The sequence below is a fragment of the Triturus cristatus genome, chromosome 3_1 (assembly GCF_964204655.1).
Source record: "Triturus cristatus chromosome 3_1, aTriCri1.1, whole genome shotgun sequence".
Taxonomy (NCBI): Eukaryota; Metazoa; Chordata; class Amphibia; order Caudata; family Salamandridae; genus Triturus; species Triturus cristatus.
The window spans coordinates 337,005,737-337,029,770 of record NC_140583.1 but is presented as its reverse complement, the minus strand read 5'-3'; the positions used below and the strand labels follow the sequence as shown (position 1 = coordinate 337,029,770).

Here is a 24,034-nt window from a genome sequence, read left to right as displayed (position 1 = left end):
CAGCAATAGAAACCAACACAAAAATAGCAGAACCGACTCAGGGCCGTCAGAATAAACTAACAAGCTCAGAATGCACCCCTCCACCTAAGCTATGCCAGGTTTATTTGAAAATGTTAAATGTGAGTGCTTTGTTTGAAAATCATGAAGCAACAGATCATTGTAGTTATCTATGCAAGTACTTATTGGAACACCAACAGCAGAAACAAAAGGGACAGGGCTATGATGCATTAGTAACTAAATAAAAAAATATAATCAAAAAACATTTCCCATATCGACCAATTCAGCAAAGCTACAGTATGCCTACTGTATTGGTTTCAAATTGAGAACTGAAATAAACCAATCTACAACAAACACAGGAGGATGCTGCTGTGATCATAAGTGGTGCATTTAAATACCTTTACAAACTTTGGGGCATATTAACAAGGAACAGGGAAAATTAACACTAAGGGCGCTTAGGGTTAATTTTTTTAACGCCCGCTATCGCTGGATAATATCACCTGGTTATCGCGTTATTAACAATGCTAACCACCTAGGCGATAAAAAAATCCAGCAATAGCGGCATTTTGGGAGGTTATCGCTGGTAATGCAGCGATAAAACTACAAGGATAGGTATACATGGTGGAATTAGCCATGTAATCCACCTCCCATTGGATTACATGGCTAAGTCTGAAAAGTAGCAGACGTAAAAAAGCAACGTTAACCGTTGTTCAGCGCTGCATTATTTGTCTCTAACAGGGTTAGCGTGAAGCTTGATAATAGGAGAAATGTCGCTTAGCGACATTTCTCCTATTATTTTGCTCTGGAACGCCCACTTTGCATCTCATTAGAGATTCAAAGGGAAGCGTAGTGAAAAAGGGTGCTAACATGCGATTTTGTATGTTAGCACCCTGTTGTTGATAGGGCGATATTTTTATCTCCGCTTCTTTGGCTTTTAAAGCCAAAAAAGCAGAGATAAAGCCCTTGTTAATATGCTCCTTCATCAGTTACAAGTTTTGTCACAGGAATAACCTATAGCGTAAGAGAACATCATACCTCCCTATTAGGTTGTGCTTTTTATGTGATATGGTGCCCTTGACAAGACCTCAAAAAACAATATGTATGTCAACCAATGAAACACCAGTGTAAGAAAGTGGATTATTATTTGGGATGTGTGACTGCCTAACGCACGGAACAATAACACTCCTTGTCAAGGAGAACACTCAAAGTCAAAACAAACCTGAGCTCAACCTCTAGTAGCTATGGCACAAAGGAAGGAAGCTTAATTTAGGGCAATGTGAGAACAATAATAAAGTCAAAACACAAGGAAATAAAAATCCCGAAAGCAAATTATAAACATGGCGTAAAATGTAACTAACAAAATCACACCATACCGACAAAGAGCCAATATGGTAACTGGAGATATAAATGTAAAAATTGTTGTAGGAATAGTAGCATAAAGTTCAAATAGTCTATTGAAGCAGTACATGGAGACATATCACACTTTTGAGGACGACCGCAATGAAACCCTGGTCTGATCCACTAAGTAGATGTGGAGACTTCAGTTGTAGGTTTGTGCAAATAGCCATGTAAAAGGGTCTTCCTAAACTGCAGAAGGTCAGTGCAAGATCGGATCTCCAAAGGGAAGGAGTTCCACAGTCTGGGGGCGAGGGTTGCAAATCTGCAGCCTCCCTGACGTTTCCGCTGAACGCAGGGGTGGAGAGGAGCGATAGGTGAGCAGAGCGTAGATTGCGGGATGAATCTGAAATACAACCCGACTTCAAGGAACTGCCTGACAGATTGGATCTCTTTAGGAAAAGTTTTCAAACATTCTTCTGGCGCCCAAACAACCACACAAGTACAGGTCTAAGGTACCCAGAACCTCAGGAGGGGGGCAATTAAAGACTCTCAGGATGTCAGGAAAAGGCCAACAGCAAACTCCAGTCCAGGGGAAGGGCATTTGCAGTCTGTCGCATCTCTGTAGCAACAGAGGAAGACAACCAACTGACCCTTGTAGTCCACTTTTTAATCTTGGGCACAGGAGGAAGCAGGTCCAGTCCTTCAGGCTCCTCTCAGGTCTCAGACAGCACGTCAAGCCCTCTTCTTAACTTCTACAGTTCCAGAAATGTTCTCCAAGGATGGTACATTGGGGTGCTGCATTTATACCTGCCACCAGCTAGTTGGTGGGGGTTACTCCTGAGCACTGCCTAACCACTGGGGTAAAAATGCATGGGCACAACCATACCCACTTTTTCAGCAGTTCCTGTTTGCTCTACTGTAAACAATACCACAGTCCCTTGCACCCACGATACGAGATAGGCAACACTTTCTCCATAACTCCAGATCCTGTGTGCCCACCAAGAAGTGTGGCCATGAAAATGAGCATTTCTCTTCTTTGTTCTTTGGTTTGCCATCCACAAACTGGGTTTGATCACAGCCTGACTAGGAGGACAAATGTAGGGGCTTTTCCAGGGGGCACCCAACATTTACTTGTGGCATAATAGACTCCCTTGAAATTAATTAAGTTCCTGGGTCCACCCAAGCTGGTTTTCCTGCACTGGGGAGATGACACCTTTCTACACCAAGGCCATCGTCCCTGCACTGGGAGCAATTTTCACACTTTCACACCTCATTCAGGCTAAGTACAGATAGGGCAGTGACTGGAGAACTAATGCAAACTAGCCTCCGGCAACTTCACCATTAGAGCGGAATTTCATTAAGTATGAAAATAAGTATTTGAATGTAATCAGTAGATGGCCAAAAAATATAGGCTAAGGGGTATAATCAATATTTGTACTTTTCTTATGAGGCAGTTACAGTCATTTTGCATCTGGTCACTGAGGGATCATGTCATTTCTAAAGTCACACATGTTCCACTATTCAATTTTATGTACCATACCTGGTGGGTAGCAAGGTGCGCTTAAATGGAACTTCTTTAATATTTAAAATCAGGTTTCCCTGCCTGTCAAAAGGGTGATTTTGACAGGTCCGTGTAGCAAAGCTCAAGTTGCTGCTGTCAGGCCACACAGGGTGGGTCTGAAGCCATATTTGTACTGCTACTGTGATTGATTGCACAATATGTGCTGTAGGCCACATGTGACTTTTAACTCTCCGTGCTAGAGGTTTATTTCATTATCCTGTCCTATGGCCTTATAAGAAGGTTAATTGCACCAATCAGGTTTAAGCCACTTTTGACATATTTAGGAGGAGAGAACAGGCACTTTACTCCTGTTAAGTGGGGTAACAGTGAACAAAGTTCGAAGGCCAGCAAAAGAAGGGTCCAGAAAAAAGTGAAAAATTTGTGGTAACCATGCAAAGGCAGCTTTCCTACAACCAACATAAACCCTCCTCTAGTGTTGCTTTAGGAAACACAGATAAGAAATATTTACCAAGAAACTTGAGCCTAGAGCTAATCATTCTGGTCTCAGAGATTATGTGATTTTATCCAAAATTACCAGTACATTCCAACTAAACCTTTAAAGTTCTATATTCCTTGGCTCTCATCTAATTGCAAGCAACACAATCCCACCTGTGGTGATTCAAAGTTTCTGTTTATTGCCGCATGTGATCCATTAAACAAGGGGAAGGTGAGCGAAGTGGGGTGCTCCTCTAACAGTATGTTACTGCCAAAGAGCCATAGGATCCTTTCTGTGAAAGAACTTAGACATATGCGGGGTACCCATGCAAGTGAAGTTAATGTCATTGCTTGGATGGCAGTGTGCATTCATGTTCTTTTTAATTACAAAGTCAATCAACTCAATGCCCACACTGCCCAAAGACTTAGCATGGTAGGAGCGAAGGTGTCCTAAGTGGTCCTGTTCATCTCTAGAGAGCAGGCCTGGCATGGTCCCTTCCCAAGGGGACTCACCACAACAACTGTCTGCTGATTACCAAGAGTTTGCAGTCTTGATTTCACCTAATGCCTCTTCAATCCAACACCAGACACTCCCTGGCTCTTTATCTCACTCTTGTAGGTACTTTTTCATCTCTGCTTAGTCCCTTTGTCAATGGTTTTCCATCTTTCTCTCCTCTTTCGTCAACCCTTTTGCAGTGGAAGTTACCATACTCCACAACTTACGGGTTCTGACTTTGGACTACGCTGATTGTCACCATCAAGACCTCATTCATCAACAGATTACATTGGATGAGCCCTGAAGTTGTCCTATTGGATGAAACATCGTGGTGACAGCAAAAATCCAAGAAGAAAAGGATTAGATTCCGGGAGTCTGTGCATTTGATGTCCAATTGCTGCTGTGATCAACCAGGGTGCTATTAAACAAAACATTGTTGGGTAGTGGGTGCTGAGTCACATCTTCTCTGAATTGTCCTTTTGTGTTTTTGTTTCAAATGCTTTCGAAGCAAATTTGTGTGGGAAAAATAAGCGCCAGTCCCACAAAATGAGTGCCGGTGGGCCTGACCGAGAACCATTTGCACAATTTAAGTAAAAGTACAAAGTTTTGCCATAGTGTATCATTATATTACACTATTTATTTTCCTGAAATTGCATTTCGCTTTCTTGTACAGTATTCTAACATCCAATTGCTTCTGGTCCCCAGTCTACAATTCTGTTTGAATACATCATAAATACATTCATATTTTAACTGCAGTCGAAAATCACAAACTCTTGAAAAAATGTGTAAATCATAACTGCAGTCACATATCAATAAGCAATGCCTTCAATTTGTTGACACAAGTCATAAAATACATACCTGTTGTACAGGAGAATGTCTGGTTTCCATATCTGCCCATCTGGAAAACGTACATTTTTTACTCCAGGGTAGTCAGCCACGTCCCATTGTAAATAGTAATCTGTCCAATACTGGCACAAAAAAGTGAGTTATCAGCACTTTTCTCTCAGCTTGTCTCTGGAGAATTATGTAACAACAAACAGAATAATAGAGTTTTCAAAAGGCCATTACTTAGCTTATAAAATAGTGTTTTCGCACAGGAGTTTATAGTTGGCTTCAGAGTAAAATTCTACATCTAAAATTGGTACCTTGATCTGGAACTGGCTGGTTGCTAGGGATTCGGAGGAAAGGCAAGTTCTGCTCTTTCTGAAGGATGCCATGCGCCTTCATTGTCTTTCCTTGAACCAAGCCTGTTCGCTTGGAGTCTCACTGACTGCAATTTTATCCTGCTACGCTTTAGCTTTCACATTATTTATAAATAAAATTAAAGACGAAACAGGGATTTATTTCTAATCAGGACCGCACATACGTGTATATGTTTATATAATTCTATTACCATTCTAAGACCACAGACGTGGGTATTTCACATACACAATATTCTCTGTGCTCTCCTGTCTAGTTTTTGCACGGCTGCCTGTATATAACGTTATAGTTCCAGTTTCACGCTTCACCAAAGCCTAAAATAGATTTAAAGAAATCCTCAACAAGCCCCAAAATAGTTTTAAATAATTTTTCACCAAACCCTGAGATAGATTTTAAGAAATGAACTGTGAATGCGAAACGTCGAATCTAGAAACTTCCAGGGCAGCAGTGTGGGGTGGTTGATTTCTTCACTGTATCAGTTTCCTATGTCAGGATTACATTTAGCAATGTCTGTGTGGCGAATGGTTTGCTGGCACTTGTGATGGTCTCAGTGGCGGCTCCTCCGCTAAGGCGGAGGAGCGTCACCCCACTGCTGGGGGTGTTGGGAACATAGGGGGATAAAAGGGCATGTATGTACAGTATACAGTTACAATTTCCCATGACAGGGCCCCATTGCAGGTTACATGGGGGACAGAGGGACACATATGTATATTTTACTATTACAAATACTCAAGACAAGGCCCCCGGGCTCTTGGTGGGGTGACTGGGTAATCCGAGGGAGGCAATAGTCGTAAGTAGATCAGGGTCTCAAAGGTGTTTGAAGGCAGAATTTAAAGGAGGAATTTGCCCACAAGGAAGGTTTTGGCAGAGAGCAAAAGAAGGGATTCTTCTGATGGCGGGTGGGAGAGAGTTCCATATTCTTGGAGCGGCCCCAGTGAAGGCCCGATTGTAGTTTTTTTTCTTCCAAAAACGTGCAGGCTGGAGCAATAGGTCTCTGGCTGACCAGCAGTTTCTGGTACCTCCGGAAACCGCAAGCTTCTGTGTAAGATATGCGGGGGAGTTTGAGTATAAAGCTTTGTGTGTAATGCAGGCTAGTTTAACTGTATTCTTGCCTCGAGAGGAAGCCAGTTCAGAGCTTTCAGGTGTGGAGGAATGTGGTCGAATTTCCTTGTGCCGGTGAGCAGTCTGGCGGCCATGTTGAGGCAGGCTTTTAATGGTGCCAGGGAGATCTTGGGTAAACCCGAGAGGGTAGAGCAGCCAAATTGCAGTCTAGAAATTACTAGTGCTTGGATTGCTATTTTTAGGTCGGAGCATCGAGAAAGGGATTTCGTTTCCTTAGCTAACTTAGGTGGAATCTAGCTGCTTTGGCCATCAAGTTGATGTGGTTCCGCATGTTCAGGTTGCAGTCAAGGGTTATACCCAGGGATTTGGCTGAGTCCACGATGGTCAGTGGGCAATTTAAGGCTGTGATAGCCTTAATCCATATTCGGATCTCCGGGTTGGTTTTTGGAGGGGAAATTAGGAGAAATTCGGTTTTCTTTGCTTTGAGTTTGAGTTGATTGGAGTCGAGCCATTGGACAGTCAGTTTCAGGGCTTCGTTCAGGGAGAGGATCTCCTCGAGCGATGAGGTTTTGATGTAGATCTGAGTCTCGTCAGTCTGCATATGGTAGGAGATATTCGCAGTGCGCAGTATTTCGGTAAGCGGTTCAAGGTAAAGGTTGAAGAGGGTGGGGGACAGGGTTGATCCTTGGGGGACTCCAACCGTGACCGGAGAGGGAGCAGATAGGTTGCCTGTGATCGGTTTTGGACTAAGGACCTGACCCATTCTTGCACAGAGCCATCCAAACCCATCCTGAGTTTGAGGCGTTCAAGTAAGTTTTCATGGTGGACCGTGTCGAAGGCCGAGGATAGGTCAAGGAGGATTAGGAGACAGGTTTTGCCTTGGTCAAGGGCTTGGAGGGCATCATCAACGATGTGGAGCATGGTGGTTTCAGTGCTGTGCCCAGGTCTGAACCCAGATTGGAGGTCGTTGAGTAGGTGGAAGTTGTTGATATGTTGACTTAGCTGCTGTTGTACACACTTCTCCAGCACTTTGGCTAATAGGGTGATGTTGGAGATAGGACTGAAGTTGTCAGGGGAACCTGGATCCAGCGACAGCTTTTTCAAGATGGGGAGGACTTGCCCGGCTTTCAGAGAGTCGGGAATTGATCCCTGCCGGAGGGAGGCATTAATTATTGCAGTCCAGCTAGGAATAATAGCTCGAGCGGCGGCAGCTAGGCAGTTGGAGGGGAGCGGGCCATTAAAATGGTTGTTTGGGTTTAAAGTAGATAGGATTTTAGAGACGGAGTCTTCATCATAGAGTTTGAAGTCGGTCCAGTGAACTTGATTTTTAGGTGAAGCCTGTGGAGGCAGCGTGGAGGGTGGAGGCAGGTCAGGAAGGGGTTGCGAGTATGTGCGGAACTGATTTCCTTATCTAAGGTTGTGATTTAGTCAGCGAAGAAAGCGGAGAATTTCTCGGATGATATTAGAGTTTTTGGGGTTTCTTTCGCTGATTTGGCCAGTTTATTAGATTGATGGTTGACCAGCTCGAAGAGCTTGCGGGGTCTGTTCTTTGCATTCCCCAGTTTCGATCTGAAGAATTCTTTTTTTGAGTTGAGGATGTTCCTGTTGTATGAATTTCTCGCCTGGCGGAGAAGTTTTAGATGTGCGGCAGAGAGGTGTTGTTGCTAGATTCGTTCAGATTGTCGTAGGGATCTCCTCTTGTTGTTGAGGGGTCCAGTGAACCAAGGGTTTCTGTCTTTGATTTGGGTTTTTTTCAGTTTTAGTGGGGTTAGGTCATCCAGAATGATCGATATGGTCGCGGAGTAGTGATCGTTGAGGTCACTGACCGTTGTGATATGCAAGGGGGGGTCAGATTTGCAGCTCTCCTTCATTTCCCTATGGTCCAGGTGCTTGGTGTCTCTGATCCAGCATTTAGGAATCACCGGTTGCGATGTCCTTGATTTGTGGGTGGCAGGTAGTAGGAAGGAAATGGCGTGATGGTCAGACCAGTCACAAGGGTCTATTGAGATAAGCTTGATTGTTGATTCTCTGGAGATCATCCAGTGAACAGGCTTGGGACAGGGGTTGATCGGCCAGGAGGTCTTTGATGGCGTTGACATGAGGATCCTTGGGATCGTTCCAGTGTAAGTTGAAGTCACCCAGGAAAATATCTTTGCCCTTGGAGGAAACCTTAGCTGTGAGGATTTCCATGAGGTGGTCAGTGAAGGAGTCGTTCAAGCCTGGGGGGTGGTAGAAGATGTGCAGATTACACAGTTGGGTGGAGTTGCTGCAAATGGAGAGGCTGAGGTATTCGCAGGATTCAGTCGTATCCGTCAGAAGTTCTGTGACTAGAAGGTTAGAGCGGTAGATGCAAGCGATGCCTCCTCCTTTCTTTCTAGATTGCCTGTCCAGCCTTGCAATGTTATAGTTGGGAGGGACTAAGAGGTCCAGGCAGGGAGATGAGGATTAGTTAAGCCATGATTCTGTTAGGATTGCTAAGTCAAAACTTTTGTTTGTTCAGGATGAGGTCGGGAATATCGGTGGCGTGCTTAGATGCTGATCAGCAGTTGATTAAGAGACCAGACAGAGAGGGGTTGGAGGGAGTGCCGAGAGCAGTGCGGACAGGTGAACAGTGGCTAGATTGCTTTTCACCATGCTTCTGTTGCAGAGGGTAGCTGATCTGTTAGGGTTGATAGTGACCGTGAAGATGGCATATTCGGCACTCACGTCAAGCAGACAAGGGGTAGCTGGGGCAGAGTTGTAGTCTCGGAGGATGGCAATGATTTCATTTTCAGTGAGGTCAAGCAAACTTGTGGTGGCAAGGGTAGAGTTGTAGGAGAGGACGAGAGCTAGGATTTCCTCCTCCGAGATGTGGCATAGCTGCTTGCGAGGGCAAAGGTGTCTCAGGATTAGCGGAAGTGGGTGTTTGGGGAACTCTGTGAAATGAGGGGGGAGTAGTTCAGCGGGGGCTTGAGGTTAGCGAAGGAGAGTTCTGCAAGGTGAAGAAGGTTCAATAGATCAAGGATGGAAATATGGATGCTCTGAGTTTGTTTGGCAGCTCTGGAGTGCAGAGGTTAGAGATCCATACAAGAGGAAGGCGCTAATGGGCAGGGGGGCAATGGTTCAGAAGCAGTGTTATCAACCGGCATAGGTGGAAAGGTAGAAGGGCTAGCTCGACCTGTATCATAGGTCATTGGAGGTGTTCCAGTCACACAGTCAGAGGGGGGAGCTAGCAGGGAAGAGACCAATGGACATGGGGCAATTCTGTTGGCAAGGCCGGGAGATATGCTAGAGGGGTTGGGATAACCTGTGTTGGAACCCTTTGGAGGGGTGGTTTGTGTGCTGTGAGGGCTATCTCGACTTGTATCGTGGGTCTTTGGGGGCGTACTAATCACACAGTAATATTGGGGAGCTAGCGGGGAGGAGACCAAAGGTCTAAGAACTATTCTGTTGGCAAGGCCGGGAGATGTGCTGGAGGGGTTGGGATGAACTGTGTCGGGAAACCTTAGAGGAGTGGTTTGTGGGCGGCTAGTCACGCTAGATAGTCTGGTCGGAGGCTCCTCGGGGCGGGTGTTAGTTACCCTGCCAGTGTCTTGCATATGGTTTCTGAGGAGAGTAAAAAGGTCCGCAAATGTATTCAGGTTTTAGGTTGAGGCTTGGATCAGGACGATGCTGTTTTTGTAGAGAGCGATGGTGAGGTCAGCTCGCAGGGTTGGGGAGGGCGCAATTGTAAGCTTAGTGCCGTATGGAATGTTCTTGGTTGCCCGTACATTTAGGAGGTGTGCAAAGGTTTCACATCAAGATGAGATTCTTCTGGAGTGGAGGATGAGGTCATTGATGACTGGGCCACTGTCCGCACTGTAACTCCTGTAATGGAATTCCTATATTGATTCTGTATTATATTCATTTTCTTGTTTTTACACTGAATAATGCATCTTTTATTTGAATTGCCCTTTATACTAGGAGGCTAATATTGTGCTTTTTATCTACAATATGTCAAAAAAGCATTTAAGAGTGGAGCAAGTGCTCTGGTTGTGTTGCATCATTGTGTATTCAACCACAACGCTAGGTGGAGTTTGAAAAATCCTAGTGTTGCTTTTAGTATATTTGTATGTGCTGAACCAATTGCACTGTTATCCCACCAATAGAATTCCAAACAGAACAAGAAGCAGTAGAGAATAATTAAAATCAAAATGAGTGCATTAAAAAAATATATGTTCATAGGTTGAAAGAACCTCCTTTTTGAATTTTATTGAGAGAATTACTACTAGTATGGATAGGATACACCATAGACTTTGTAAGGAGCAGCGAGAGTAGAGTGCATCTACAAACAGCTGGAAGGAGTATGACACAAAACCTTCATGTTTGGGAGGCCCTGCAACCTTGTCTTTGACAAAGCTGCTGCTGCATTAACGTGGTGTCCATCCTGTAAACAATCATAAATCACAGCGCTTTTGAAACTGACGTCTAGGACCAGCAGCATCAGTGCCACTGCATACAGGGAGGTTCGGTCACTTGTCTGAATTCTAAGACGAGGCTGCAATCCTCTCTAGAGAGTTTTTGTAGAAACCACAAAAGTACGATATCCTATGTAAATAAATGAGCGTCCTTCAGTGATTCCCTAGCGTCACTTCAAACTGAAATACATGCAATGGCACCTAATTTAGCTCGGTACCATATACAGGAGTAGAGTCTGGGCAGAGAGCACGGCCCGATTGGCATCCTCCTACAGACCTTTTGTCATCACGTTTATTGTTGAGTTTTGAGGGGGTACAACTGAAGCTCAGCATCCTGTGATTTTGAATGCCTTTGTCTGTTTTTTTTACTTAATGATGCCCGTTTATTGCACAGAACATTGCTTCTTCCTTGTCATTTCTTGAAATAGTATGTGTATTTCAAATACATTTCTTACAGTTTTACCAACATAATCATATGTACTTGCTTTACTGCATCCTGAATAAAAAATTTTGAAAATCATTATTAAAATGTTAAAATCATTATTAAAGAGTTCCAAACAAAGCAGGGCGTTGGAAATAATTTCTCATTAATTACAAAACTGAAAGTCACCACGCAGTTTCTGATGGCTTCAGCTTCCTTACATGAAATTAAATGCCCTTCTGCTGTTGAAGCATGTACTTTCGCAAAAACCGACATTTCAGCTCGATTAGAGCCCACTTTCTCATGATTGTATAGCTTTTTTTTAACTACCTCAGTTGTCTGCCAATGATTGATTGGATGGCTTTTCCCCCTATTTGTGTGGATGCCTAGGCCTGGATCATTTCTGTCTCACAGTGTAGTGATTAGATGGTATGCTTCCAGTGCAGGATTTAGGTCGAGCATATAGCGGCAGCGCGCATGTGCTGCTCACTTTGCAAGGCATGCGGTAATGGAGCGGAAGCTCCATGGAGACCCGCCCACTCTCCGCCCATGTTTTTAATCGGCTCGTGTCATTGTCTTTCGTAAATGCTGCCGTCTGAATGATTATGAGGCTTGCTAATCCCTCCTTATTATGGTCATGTCGTCATTTGTACCCTTACACCACAAAGCCTCTTTGGGTCTCCAATAGCACGCAATATTCAATAAAAAAAATGAAGGATTAGGGGATTATAGTCTCACTAAATCCCAGAACAGGGGGAAATCCCTTTTAGGACGAAAACCCTCACCCACCGTAGGTGGCATGCTTCATCATATGGGTTTCTCCTCCCAGTGGGAAACCTAGTCCCGCAGAGGGCTACAACTCCCTCACTGTGAGGTAGGAGCTCTGGGATGTTTTGTTTGAGTAATAGAAACCTATTTAGGATGCTAAAATCCCATATGTGAATCTCAGGTGTGGTGAAGGCGCAGCGCAACAGAAGTAAATGCGTGAATGTGCAGTGGTGAGATTAAAACTACCTTGTGGGGACAAAACCTTTTTTATTTCCTTCCTCACACTGGTAGGGTTAAAAAAGCAGTGCAATTAGCAGTATTGATTTAAAACTGCTATCTATCATAAACGGTCGACATGTTTCAGCCTGAGTGATCTTAACTAAATATCTCGGCTTTTTTCAGGACCAGACTAAGAATAAAACTGCTGCTCCTGATTACAGTGACAAAAATAAAGAGAAGATACACAACCAGTAATCCTTAGTATTGTTGATTGGTATTACTGGAGCTATCTGTATAAGCGAGACAAAAACAGAGAACCACAACAAGTCAAACCACAATCCATCATTAACAATGTAATACATATTGCGCTAGCCAGAATAGCAACTTGTCCATCCGCGGTAAGTGTTCATACATATGTGAAGAAATACACTTACCCAAAGTTATTGGATAAGTGGCCACACCTCTACCTGGCAACAGCTCAGGGAAAGGGGCCCACTCTGAAAAAAACAAGATCATGTGTCACACACTAGAAACTTTAAATGTGGGCACCTATCTATAAGCTAGTGTGTTGGTGTACATCAAACAGTTACAAACAACAGTGTGAGGGAACCTTTAAAAACCGCGCACTCCTATGAGTACTGGGGTGCTACAAGCTGTAGTTCGCTATTTATGAAAATTATATACATTAAAAAAGTCTGCACGCATAAGATGAACTAGAGTGTGACAGAGCTGTCTCAGAGCCAGCATGAACTAGGTCATACGCAAATACCAAATGTGGCTGTCATTAGTGTGCCACGATAGGTTTAATTACACTATACGTTTCTGTTCCTATTCTTAGCGGTGTGCTATATACAAAGATAACTACCGTCACAATCCAGATGATATGTTAACGCCATGTATGTCCGTCAGCTATATACCCGAAAGTGAATTGGTTGTGACATAGCTTAATGTTATGCTTTTTCTTAATGTAGTGGAAACTACTGCAAGTAGGCAAAATCACATTGGTTCTCATGCAGACTGCTAATAGCACTGAGTAACCCCTTCACAACCGGTGACGGCTTTATAACGCGAGGTTTGAGTAAGCAGAAACCATCTACCAATTACCCGCCGCTGCGAACATGTCTCTAAAAAAAGAAAAATAGACGGCAAGAGTAATTCACTTATGTAAGCAGAAACCACCTAACGATAAACTGCTGCTATGGACAAGTCTCTAAAACTAGAAAAACAGACGGCAAGAGTAATGCGTCTAACTAACAAAGACAAACCCTCACACACAACCGCAGAGCTTCGCACTCACGCAGACCCATACACTCACCTCTCTGTCGGTACCCCGTCTCGGTACTGGCGCTGCAACCGGATGTACTGACGGGAGGGTCAGGTCGCTGTATTTGTAGAGGTTATATGGCGCGCTTTCCCATCAACGAGTCTCAAGGACTTAAGGTGCCCATCTCAATTGCCTGAGTTTAGAGGTCTGGCAACGAGCAAATCCCGGCATTCTAAGTAGGGGAGCCGATGCACGTGCGCGCTGCTTCAAACACTATGCTTAAGTCGCAATTGCATGAATTTTCAAAAACTTTATTAACCTTCTTGTGGCCATGTCAAAGACAATGCTGTAAGGTGTCTAGTAGAACACGATTGTTAAGATCTGAGTGTTGAATAAGAAACACCTTATCATCAGATTAAGTAGAGCACGACTCTAGATGGTTTTATCATATTAATAAAGGTGTATTTTGCAGTTGCCTCCAGTCCTATGTCAAGTGATGGCATATGTCCACAGCACGTGCAGTGGGAAATGTTAGTGACTGACTCAAAATGGGTTATATGATACTAATAACAGTTGATTCTTATTGACCATGTTACCCAACCAGAAAGCAACAGAGACGCGGAATGTTGCAACTGACACTTACTATTATCACCATAACGCTACTGGGGAATAAATGTACACACGCCTGTATTATTTTGCCACCACTCAGTTGGGTAACATGGTCAATAAGAATCAACTGTTATTAGTATCATATAGCCCATTTTGAGTCAGTCACTAACATTTCTTACTGCATGTACTGTGGACATATGCCATCACTTGACATAGGAATAGAGGCAACTGCAAAATACACGTTTATTAATATGATAAAACCCTCTAGAGTTGTGCTCTACTAAATCTGATGATAAGGTGATTCTTATTCAACACTCAGATCTTAACGATCGTGTTCTACTAGACACCATACAGCATTGTCTTTGACACGGCCACAAGAAGGTTGATAAAGGTTTTGAAAATGCACGCAATTGCGACTTAGGCATAGTGTTTGAAGTAGCACGCAAGCGCATCGGCTCCCCTACTCAGAATGCTGGTTTTTGCTTGTTGCCAGACCACTAAACTCAGGCAATTGAGACGGGCACCTTAGGTCTAACCTCTACAAATACGGTGACCTGACCCTCCCGTCGTTACATCCGGTTGCAGCTCCAGTACCGAGACGGGGTAACGACAGAGAGGTGAGTATATGGGTCTGCGTCAGTGCGAAGCTCTGCAGTTGTGTGTGAGGGTTTGTCTCTGTTGGTTAGACGCATTACTCTTGCCTTCTGTTTTTCTAGTTTTAGAGACATGTCCGTAGCAGCAGTTTATCGTTAGATGGTTTCTGCTTACATAAGGGAATTACTCTTGACGTCTATGTAGGATCTGCCTCTTATGGTTACCCCCACTTTTTGCTGCTGTAACACTGTTTTTCGACATTAGTCTGGCTGGGGCCCTGCTATTCAGGACCCCAGGCTAGCTGCTTCCTCTCTAAATTGATTCCATGTACATTCAGGTACACTCCAGATTGGATTCTGGGGTACCCTTGTGAGTTTCTAGTATATTGCATACTATGTGTCCAGGGCATAGGTACCCCAGAGGCCAACCAGAGGCTGAATCATGTATTATGCCACAACTGGGAAGCCCTCCAAAATGACACCACAGATATGCAACTGCAGCCTGGGTAAGGTGGTGCATGCACCCCATACTGAGATATAGTTTCACTATATCTCACCTATCATTGCACATAGAAACCTATCAGTCACCCCTATGACAGGCCTTATCAATCCTGAAGGCAGGGTGCTTGGTTATATGTGAGAGGGTGCCCAGGCATGAGCTGAGCCCCTCCGCAGACTTCGGAATCTATCCTTCGGGGTTGTCAGTGGTGCAGCCTGACCATATACTGTTAAGTGCGTTATAACCAAATGGTAAATGCTAACTTTGGACTGGCTGCACGGAAATATGTTGTGTTTGGTGTCAAACACCTTGGAATCATACCCCCACACCAGTAACTGGTGTGGGAGTATGATTCCACCCTTCTAGAGGGAGAGACATGACAGCACTGGTATACCCGGTACCAACTTAAAAGAACCCTGGCATCACAAAATGGATGAGGCAGCCACAGACACGGGTCTGGCTTCCTGCTGCTGAGCGAAACTCCAGCAGTGGAGGCCTATACAATAGGTTTCCTGTCACAGAGAGGTGTAACCACCTCCCAGACAGGCTGATGTGAATTGGGGCTGGGTGGGAGCATTCTCAGAGTGCTTTGAAGTCCTGCACTGGGGGGACATTTGGTGTTCCTGTGCATAGTCCAGCTCAAACTGGTTCAGGGGCTTCCAGCCCCTGCTCTGGCATGAAACTGGACAAAGGAAATGGGTGTAGCCACCCCTCTTTCCAAACCTTCTCATAGGTGGATCCCTAGAGCTAGTCTAACCCCTTCCTTAGGTATAAGTAAGGAACCCCTTGCAACAGGACTTTAGATATCCCTGGATGAAACTCTGAAGCTGAATCCTGGAACTTCAACGCTCTACTAAATACTAGAGGTCTGAAGAAATCTCCCTTGGGGTCAAGGAGTGACTCCCCTTCTTGGCAGGCACCAACAAAGCATTTTGCTGGTCTGCATCTCCAAAGCTCCTGCCGGACTCCAAAGTATTTGCAGCCCAGGAAGAGGACATCTCAGAGGCCCACCTGAGTCTCCAGCAAAGCTGAGACCCGCAGCCCTCATGAGTAGCGTGGAACCGGAACTCCTGGTCACCGTGCACTTTTGCAAGTGCATTGACTTCTCGACAGCTCTTGAAGTTGGGCTTGGGGTTAATTGTAGCCCCCACCTTGAGCAGAGAATCCACCGAAGATGGTCAGCCTAGTCACCCCAAGTGATTTGTGGGCCGCCATTTTGTGTTTCCTCTTGAGGTCCCTTCGCGATCCCTGGTCCGTCGACTGGTGGGTCCCTGAGAAGGTAACTTTGATTTTCCTTGGGCTTCCTTGGTTGCTCCACATGTGCCCTCACTCCCTACCAAGTGGTGAGTCCCTCAGACCTTGCTGGTCTGCACCGAAGCATCTTTCTCCTTTCTGCGTGGGTTGCTGTTGCCAAGGCTTGTTGTGTCCAATCCGGGCACCGAAGCTGCAGTACTCAACATCCTTTGTGGGACAGCTCGAATCCAGCTCCTGGTTGTCCTCGACGCCTCCTGGTCCTCGTGGCTGAAGAGTCAACAGCCGCGGTCGTTAGTAGGAGTACCTGCAGGGCGGTGACGTGGGGAGGGGGAGGGGCAGGGTGGGGGGTAGGAAACTATGGATGACGGAAATTTACAGGTAAAGTAACATATAAATTAATAAAATGAATTTCGTTGCGTGCACTGCATCGCATTTGGGGATGCAGTGCACGCAAACAAAATTCGTTTTATTAATTTATATTTTTACTTACCTGTAAACCTATGTAATCCATAGTTTCCTATACCCCACCCTGCCCCTCCCCCTCCCCACGTCACCGCCCTGCAGGTACTCCTACTACCGACCGCGTCTGAGAGTCAAGCTTCACATTCTTCGGCTGAAATCACCCGACTTCGGTGGGCATACGCCTATCATGCCCCTGGTCACTGGCTAGTGACCCAGACTCTGTCCCCTCTGCTCTCAGGTTCTTCTCAACTTCGATCCAGGTTTGGATCTCTTCGGACACTTCGCATTTTTCCGGCAGCAGCACTTCCTTGCCAGCTCCCATTGAAAACAATGATGCGACGCGACACCATTTGACACCTATGCACCTGGCTTCCCTGGGTGAGGTAACACGAGTACTCCAGTACTCCCGTGGGTGTTGACCCTAGAACTTCCTAAGTCCCAAAGGGTTTGGTCCTGACTCATTTCTAAGTGTCCCTAATCTTTAAAAATCTAACCGCAACTTTCCCCATAAAAGCTAACAGGAGCTCGCGGCTGTGTTCTCACACTGCACACGGACCCCGGGGGTCCCCTGTGTCACTACCGTGGGTGGTTACTTGGGGTCACAGCGATTCTACAGGTTCTAGGCCTTGTATCTAGTTAAGTCGTGGTTCTTATACCACTATTTTAGTATATGGTTTTGCTCGCCCCTAGGGCCTGATGTCTATTTGTGCTATTTTACTGTACTATTCGAAGTGTAACTAATGTGTTTTGATCTTTAGCCTCATAAAGAGACTAGGAGGGTGTGTTTAGAAATAAATACATATATTTTATATATATACCTGGTGTGGTTGCCTTTCATTTAGCCATTCAAGAGATTATAGACTGGTAAAACAAGCTGCTTTACGTTCCTTCAAGACTTAGCCTGAAGGCTGCTCTCCATAGCTACCACTAGGATAGATTTCAATAAAGGTTGTCTTTAACCTATCATCAATAAGGGGTTGTTTGGACTGGTACAGGGTGCCCACTATAATTAGTGGACAGCATATACCAGGCCAACTTCTCACAGTCTATTTTTCTATTTTTAGAGACATGTCCGCAGCGGCGGTTTATCGGTAGATGGTTTCTGCTTACTCAAACTACACAGCCTAAAGCAGTCACTGGTTGTGAAGGGGGTACTCATTGCTATTACCAGTCTGCATGAGAACCAACGTGATTTTGCCTACTTGCAGTAGTTTCCACTACATTATGAAAAAGCATAACAGTAAGCTATGTCACAACCAATTTGCTTCTGGGTATATAGTTGACGGCCATACATGCCGTTAACATATCATCTGGATTGCAACGGTAGTTATCTTTGTATATAGCACACCGTTAAGAATAGGAACAGAAACTTATAGTGTAATTAAACCTATCGTGGCACACTAATGACAGCCATATTTGGTATTTGCGTATGACCTAGATCATGTTGGCTATGAGACAGCTTTCAAAAATCAATTAGGAATGGATCACTTGACCTGAGTAACCAGGGTCTGCAACATTCGTCATGATATTCAATAAAAAACCCTCATTCACGTACTCAAATTGTGAGGAGGTATATCTTGGTTCACCGCCTATTCTTAAAAACGTGACAGCATCATCATATGGTTTAGTTTTTGTTGTATGCTTCCTCCATCCGGAGGAGAACCACTGTTTATTGCAGTAGTGATCAACGAAAAAATAATAATAAGTGGTGAATGTGTTATGGTGAATTTAAGTGTGATGTTAAAAATCATGTTAACCTAGATTAAAAATTGTTTAATGGTCTAGGTTCACGAATGTCTTAATAAATAATTTTGTGCGTGTATAGACTTATTATCAGTCTTGCGCACTATAAAGTCCAAGGTAAGGTCGACATGTTTCAGCCCTTCGTTTGCCCAGGTGGGTCAGGGGGGCTTTCTTCAGGACCTGTGTAGAAGGTGGAGTCTGTATATTGTCACAGTTTTTCAAAAAACGGGGTATATTTATCACGTTTATTATTGGCCAATTTGAACCTAAAAGTCCTCCAGTGCGGACTTCCTCAGATTGCCAGTGAGCAATATTGTCTGCTTCAGTGGGGTGCAGCGCGACTTGTGCTGGCTCTTCCCTTGGCAACCTGGATATGCTTTGTCACACTCTAGTTCAGCAGATGTGTTCAGACTTTTTCAATGTATATAATTTTCTGAAATAGCGAACTACAGCTTGTAGGACCCCAGTACTCATACGAGTGCATGGTTTTTAAAGGTTCCCTCACACTGTTGTTTGTAACTGTTTGATGTACACCAACACACTAGCTTATAGATTGGTGCCCACATTTAAAGTTTCTAGTGTGTGACACACTATCTTGTTTCTTTCAGAGCGGGCCCTTTCCCAGAGCTGTTGCAAGGTAGAGGTGTGGCCACTTATCCAATAACTTTAGGTAAGTGTATTTCTTCAAATATGTATGAACTCTTACCGCGGATGGACAAGTTGTTATTCCGGCTAGGGCAATATGTATTACATTGTTAATGATGGATTGTGGTTTGACTTGTTGTGGTTCTCTCTTTTTGTCTCACTTATACAGATAGCTCCAGTAATACCAATCAACAATACTAAGGATTACTGGTTGTGTATCTTCTCTTTATTTTTGTCACTCTAATCACAAGCAGCAGCTTTATTCTTAGTCTGGTCCTGAAGAAACCCGAGATACTTAGTTAAGATCACTCAGGCTGAAACATGTCGACCGTTTATGATAGATAGCAGTTTTAAATCAATACTGCTAATTGCACTGCTTTTTTTAACCCTACGAGTGTGAGCAGGCGAATAAAAACGTTTTTTGCCCCCACTAGGTAGTTTTAATCTCACCACTGCACATTCACGTATTTACTTCAGTTGCACTGCGCCTTCACCACACCTGAGATTCACATATGGGATTTTAGCATCCTAAATAGGTTTCTATTACTCAAACAAAACATCCCAGAGCTCCTACCTCACAGTGAGGGAGTTGTAGCCCTCAGTGGGACTAGGTTTCCCACTGGGAGGAGAAACCCTCATGATGAAGCATGCCACCTATGGTGGGTGAGAGTTTTTGTCCTGAAAGGGATTTTCCCATTTTTGTTCTGGGATTTAGTGAGACCATAATCCTCTAATCTTTCATTTTTGTTATACAATATTGAGCGCTATTGGAGACCTAAGGAGGCTTTGTGGCATAATTGTATTATAGTGGGCGATATTCTCCCCGCAGGTCTATAAATGATCTCCCTTGGACCCTCTCCCTCCGTTTTTTGTGTTAGCGCCATTTGTACCCTCCCATGGCTACTGGCCCCTTTACTTTGAGTGTTACACAGTACGGTAGGTGTTATTTAGACAGTGAGCACTACTTTGTGCATGCCTTCTCGCCCCCTTCTCCACCCTCACCCCACCGCACTCCTGTTGTCAGTGCTCCCCCCCTCCCGTTGTCCGTGAGCAATGCACTAGGTCTCGCGTAAATGCGGGTCCTATTGCATTGCAACTGATTGTTGAACTTAAGAACACTGACTTATAGCTAACAGACTCGATTGCCAAAAGCTTTCACCTGTACTTTGGGATAGCACATTAAGGGCCTCATGTAGGTAGCATACCAGTTACCACTTCTAAAATACCGAACGATACCGAATCGGTATTTTAGAAGTGGTAACTCGTATGTAGGTAATGAGTCGGTATTTTTTACCGATTCGTTACAATTCGGTAATTACCGAATCGGTATTTACCGATTCGGTAATGAGGCATACCTTCCCATTGATGGGAAGGTATGCCTCATTACCGAATCGGTAAATACCGATTCGGTAATGGGGGGAACACATGAAAGGGTGGCAGGGTGTCACATTGACACCCTGTTGCACCCCTGATTCGGCCATGTGTGCACATGTGGCACACATACATGCCCTAAGGGCATGTATGTATGCCACATTGCACACTGCTACGCGTGTAAAAATGCTTAAACACATACATTAATTATTTACCACCAACTATAAGTTGGTGGTAAATACCGACTCTTACACACACCCACACACTCCCCCTACATCTCGATTTTGGTTTCGGAATTTACCGAATCGGTAAAATTACCGATTCGGAAAAGTTACCGATTCGGTAACATTACCGATTCGGTATTATTACCGAATCGGTAATTTTACCGATTCGGTAAATTCCGAAACCAAAACTTGTCCCCCTACATACCAATAGCCAATATACCGGTCGGTAACGGTATAATTACCGAAAATCGGCCGTTACCGACCGGTATTTGGCTACCTACATGAGGCCCTATGTGAATTATTTATAATCCAAAACTTGTAGGTGAAGTCGATATTAACAACACTTTCGGACTTATTTATATCATGTACTACATTGAAACATAAACATATTTTTCTGCCATTGGAATGCTAATGTTTGTGCAAGAAATGCATTTAATGTATGGAATGCTTGAGTTGCTCGCAACAGCTGGCATTGCTCTTGGTAGTTTGTCATTCCATCACAGAGGTGCCCAACCATATCCCAGTCAGTCATGGTCCCACCCCAAAAGATATGTGTCATCCCCAGTGGCTAGGCCACGCCCTCTCTGAATGAGAACTCAAGACCGCCTAACTTGGTACAGCCCCCTTGAGGCCATCTGTGAGGTGCATATTTGGCCCTGCACGCTGCAGTGTATTTGTGGAAGAATGGAGAGTTGTGCTGCAGTCAGAATAGCCACACAGCAGTCATCGAAGCTTGAGAAGGGCAAGATCAGCGTCCCACGGTGTGGTTTCCACCTGGGTGGAAGGGTTTTACATATTACTTCATAGTAAAGCACGGACCGCGTCTGCTTCATAGTAACATATTATTAAATGTAAGGTGTACTGCCTTACTATGTAGAGTACAGTAGAGTACCTCACTAACAGTATTTCAGGTCCAAGCGTCCGTGGCAACATTTGTTGGGCGCAGACTGTCATAGCGCTAAGATGTGACTCACACCATTTGCACATAACTCTGTTCACAATGGGAATCCCTGTCATGTGATACTCTGCAGTTTCTACGCTGTGCTCGTGGCTAGATTATGTCACCGTGGGAGGTTGTCATACTCCCTGTTTAGGAACAGGCCACTTGGACACTGAGTTAGTATAAGTTCAACACCTGGGGGTAGGGATGCATGGATTTGACTTTTAGGTTGTGTTAAGACGGCAGGGTGAGGTTTATTGTGCATTCAGCAATGCGGGTACATTTTTGGCAGGTTTTACATCGAGGAGGAGAGGGGGAGGTTACCGCGCTGAATTAATTCTTCACAGTATTGTAAAGATGTTGAGGGTCAGTTATTGTGGTGATCACTGAGTTAAAAGGCATTGACTGTGCAGGTTATAGCATGCAAAAGTTGTAAATACGTTTCATGAGTGACAATATGGATAATTAACATGGGTTTTATTTTATTGTAACAGCTTCCCGTGACGAAGGGCAAACAAAGATGCCCGAAATGCATTGGGAATTAGATTTTCAGCTGCTATTTATGAATCATATGTCCTGACGCAATGTAGTAAGAGGCCTGGATGGGCACAACTATTTGTGTGAAGCTTATGGACATTTGGACAACTTTATCGTCATTAATCAAGTCAAGTTGGATAACGAATAAATATTGAAAATAAATGAACAAAAAGTTGGAAAAGTTTGCGATACATTCTTTCTGAAGCAGTGCGAATGGGTCTGCAGCATAATTATGCTGCATGTTGTTGATGTACACTTGGACACTGAGCCTAGCAACGCGTTACTTGTTGCACTCACCCTGCAGTGGATTCCCACGCACCTGCACACAGCAGCAAGCCGATGCTGAACTGTCATATTAACCAGGCAGAAAACTGTAGCACCTACTCTCTTCTGTGAAAGAAGTAGTGCAATCTGCTGCACGCCTTGCGAGTCTGTTGATAATCCTGCAGCCCAGCCATGTGGGCCGTACTACGGTGTGCGGGAAGGTTTTCACTTGCCCCAGCAGATCCAATGCGAACTAAGCAGTGGAGTAACAAAGGCCCCTGATCTCAACAGAGAAGCCTTAGGATAGTACCCTGGCATGAGAGCTCCTGAGTGAGTCCGGAGGGGGCCCTCAAGTTTTGTTACGCCCCTGGAACCTAGGTAGGATGGGAGCTGCCTCCTTGTCATATGGTTGGTATTTTCGTATTTTTCCACTAATTTAATTCCCCTTTTCTAGTTTTGAAACATAATGAGAATCCAAATCCGCTGGCTACATACTGGATGGTTAGGTTTAGGTTAGGTCGGTAGATTTATATAGCGCGGCTTATCACCCGTGAATGTATACAGGCGCTGTCCATGGGCATGGGGAGATTAAGTGATTTGTCCAGAATTACAGGATGTTGGGGCGACTCTAAGACTCAAGATTAGGGAATGATGAACGCTTCACTGCTATGATTTTATGTGGGTGTGAATGTCAGTGATACAACAACTGTGCAAGCGCCTTTTTAAACCCTATGCGCTCATTGGCAGGTATCTTGTCCTCCAAAGGTCTTTCCCACTAAGGTCTGTAGCCGACATGCAGGGGTGTATTTCTTTACAGAGAGATGGCATATCTTCAACTCTGGGGGCCAGAGAAATCTAACCTGAAGTGCCGCAAAAAATGGGAGTTACGCAACATATATTCCCCCGTTCCCAGAGTAAGTTTGCTTAAGGAAGCTTCACTTCTAACCATGTCCTGACTGTCTGTCATCACGATCATCAGTGCACATAGGTGGCTGACTGTCTCTTTTTTTGTTATGTAGAAGAAGAGGATGAAGACGAAATGGAGTAAGAAGCTCTCTCCCTGGACATGATTGAAGATGATGACCTGGAAATGATGAAAGATATAGCTCGGAGAGCATCGTTTTTAACTAGAGACCTTTCATCCAGGTCAGAGTACATATTCAAAAGCATTTTGTTGTATTTTGTATTGATATTGGAGAGCGTGGATGTTTTTTGTTGCTTTGAGGGTAAATCAATTGCCTTCTGGAAGGAACTGTAATCCTTTTTGAAGGCATATTTTTGCACAAGACTGTAAAACCTCAGGCCTTTTTTAGAAAAGGCAAATTAACTCATGTTGCATAGATGGTGTATGTTGATGGGTGGTTCTGAAAGGTTATGGTACGGCTTAGCCTCATAAAATACTGCTTTTTTTATATCACTTAAATGTTTTCAGTAATCTATTCCCCATTGGGCTTTGCTTATTATTGTTGAGAATAATTGGTCTCAGCCATTTGCTAGGGTCGCATCTTATTTAAACTTCAGTTTTGTTCCCATTATAACTCATAAATTGTATAGGATGCTTTGCAGCAATATGTAGATGTTGAGTTATTGATGGCTGTAAATTGTATTTTTTTTTCCTGCACTGTGAACCTGTACACGCCAGGAAACGCAAACAGTAGAATGTGATTGACAAGTTTGAGAAGGTGCAGCGGCGCAT

At 44.3% G+C, this 24,034-nt stretch overlaps 1 protein-coding gene across 1 annotated transcript in view; it reads right to left on the bottom strand.

Moving 5' to 3' along the window:
- CHRNA7 (cholinergic receptor nicotinic alpha 7 subunit) overlaps nt 1-24,034 on the bottom strand; it is a 402,919-nt gene that overhangs the window by 178,619 nt on the left and 200,266 nt on the right. Inside the window, exon 4 of the mRNA XM_085644057.1 lies at nt 4,686-4,795. Within this exon, the coding sequence (XP_085500183.1) occupies nt 4,686-4,795 (110 nt within the window). The remainder of the gene's footprint in view (nt 1-4,685; nt 4,796-24,034) is intronic.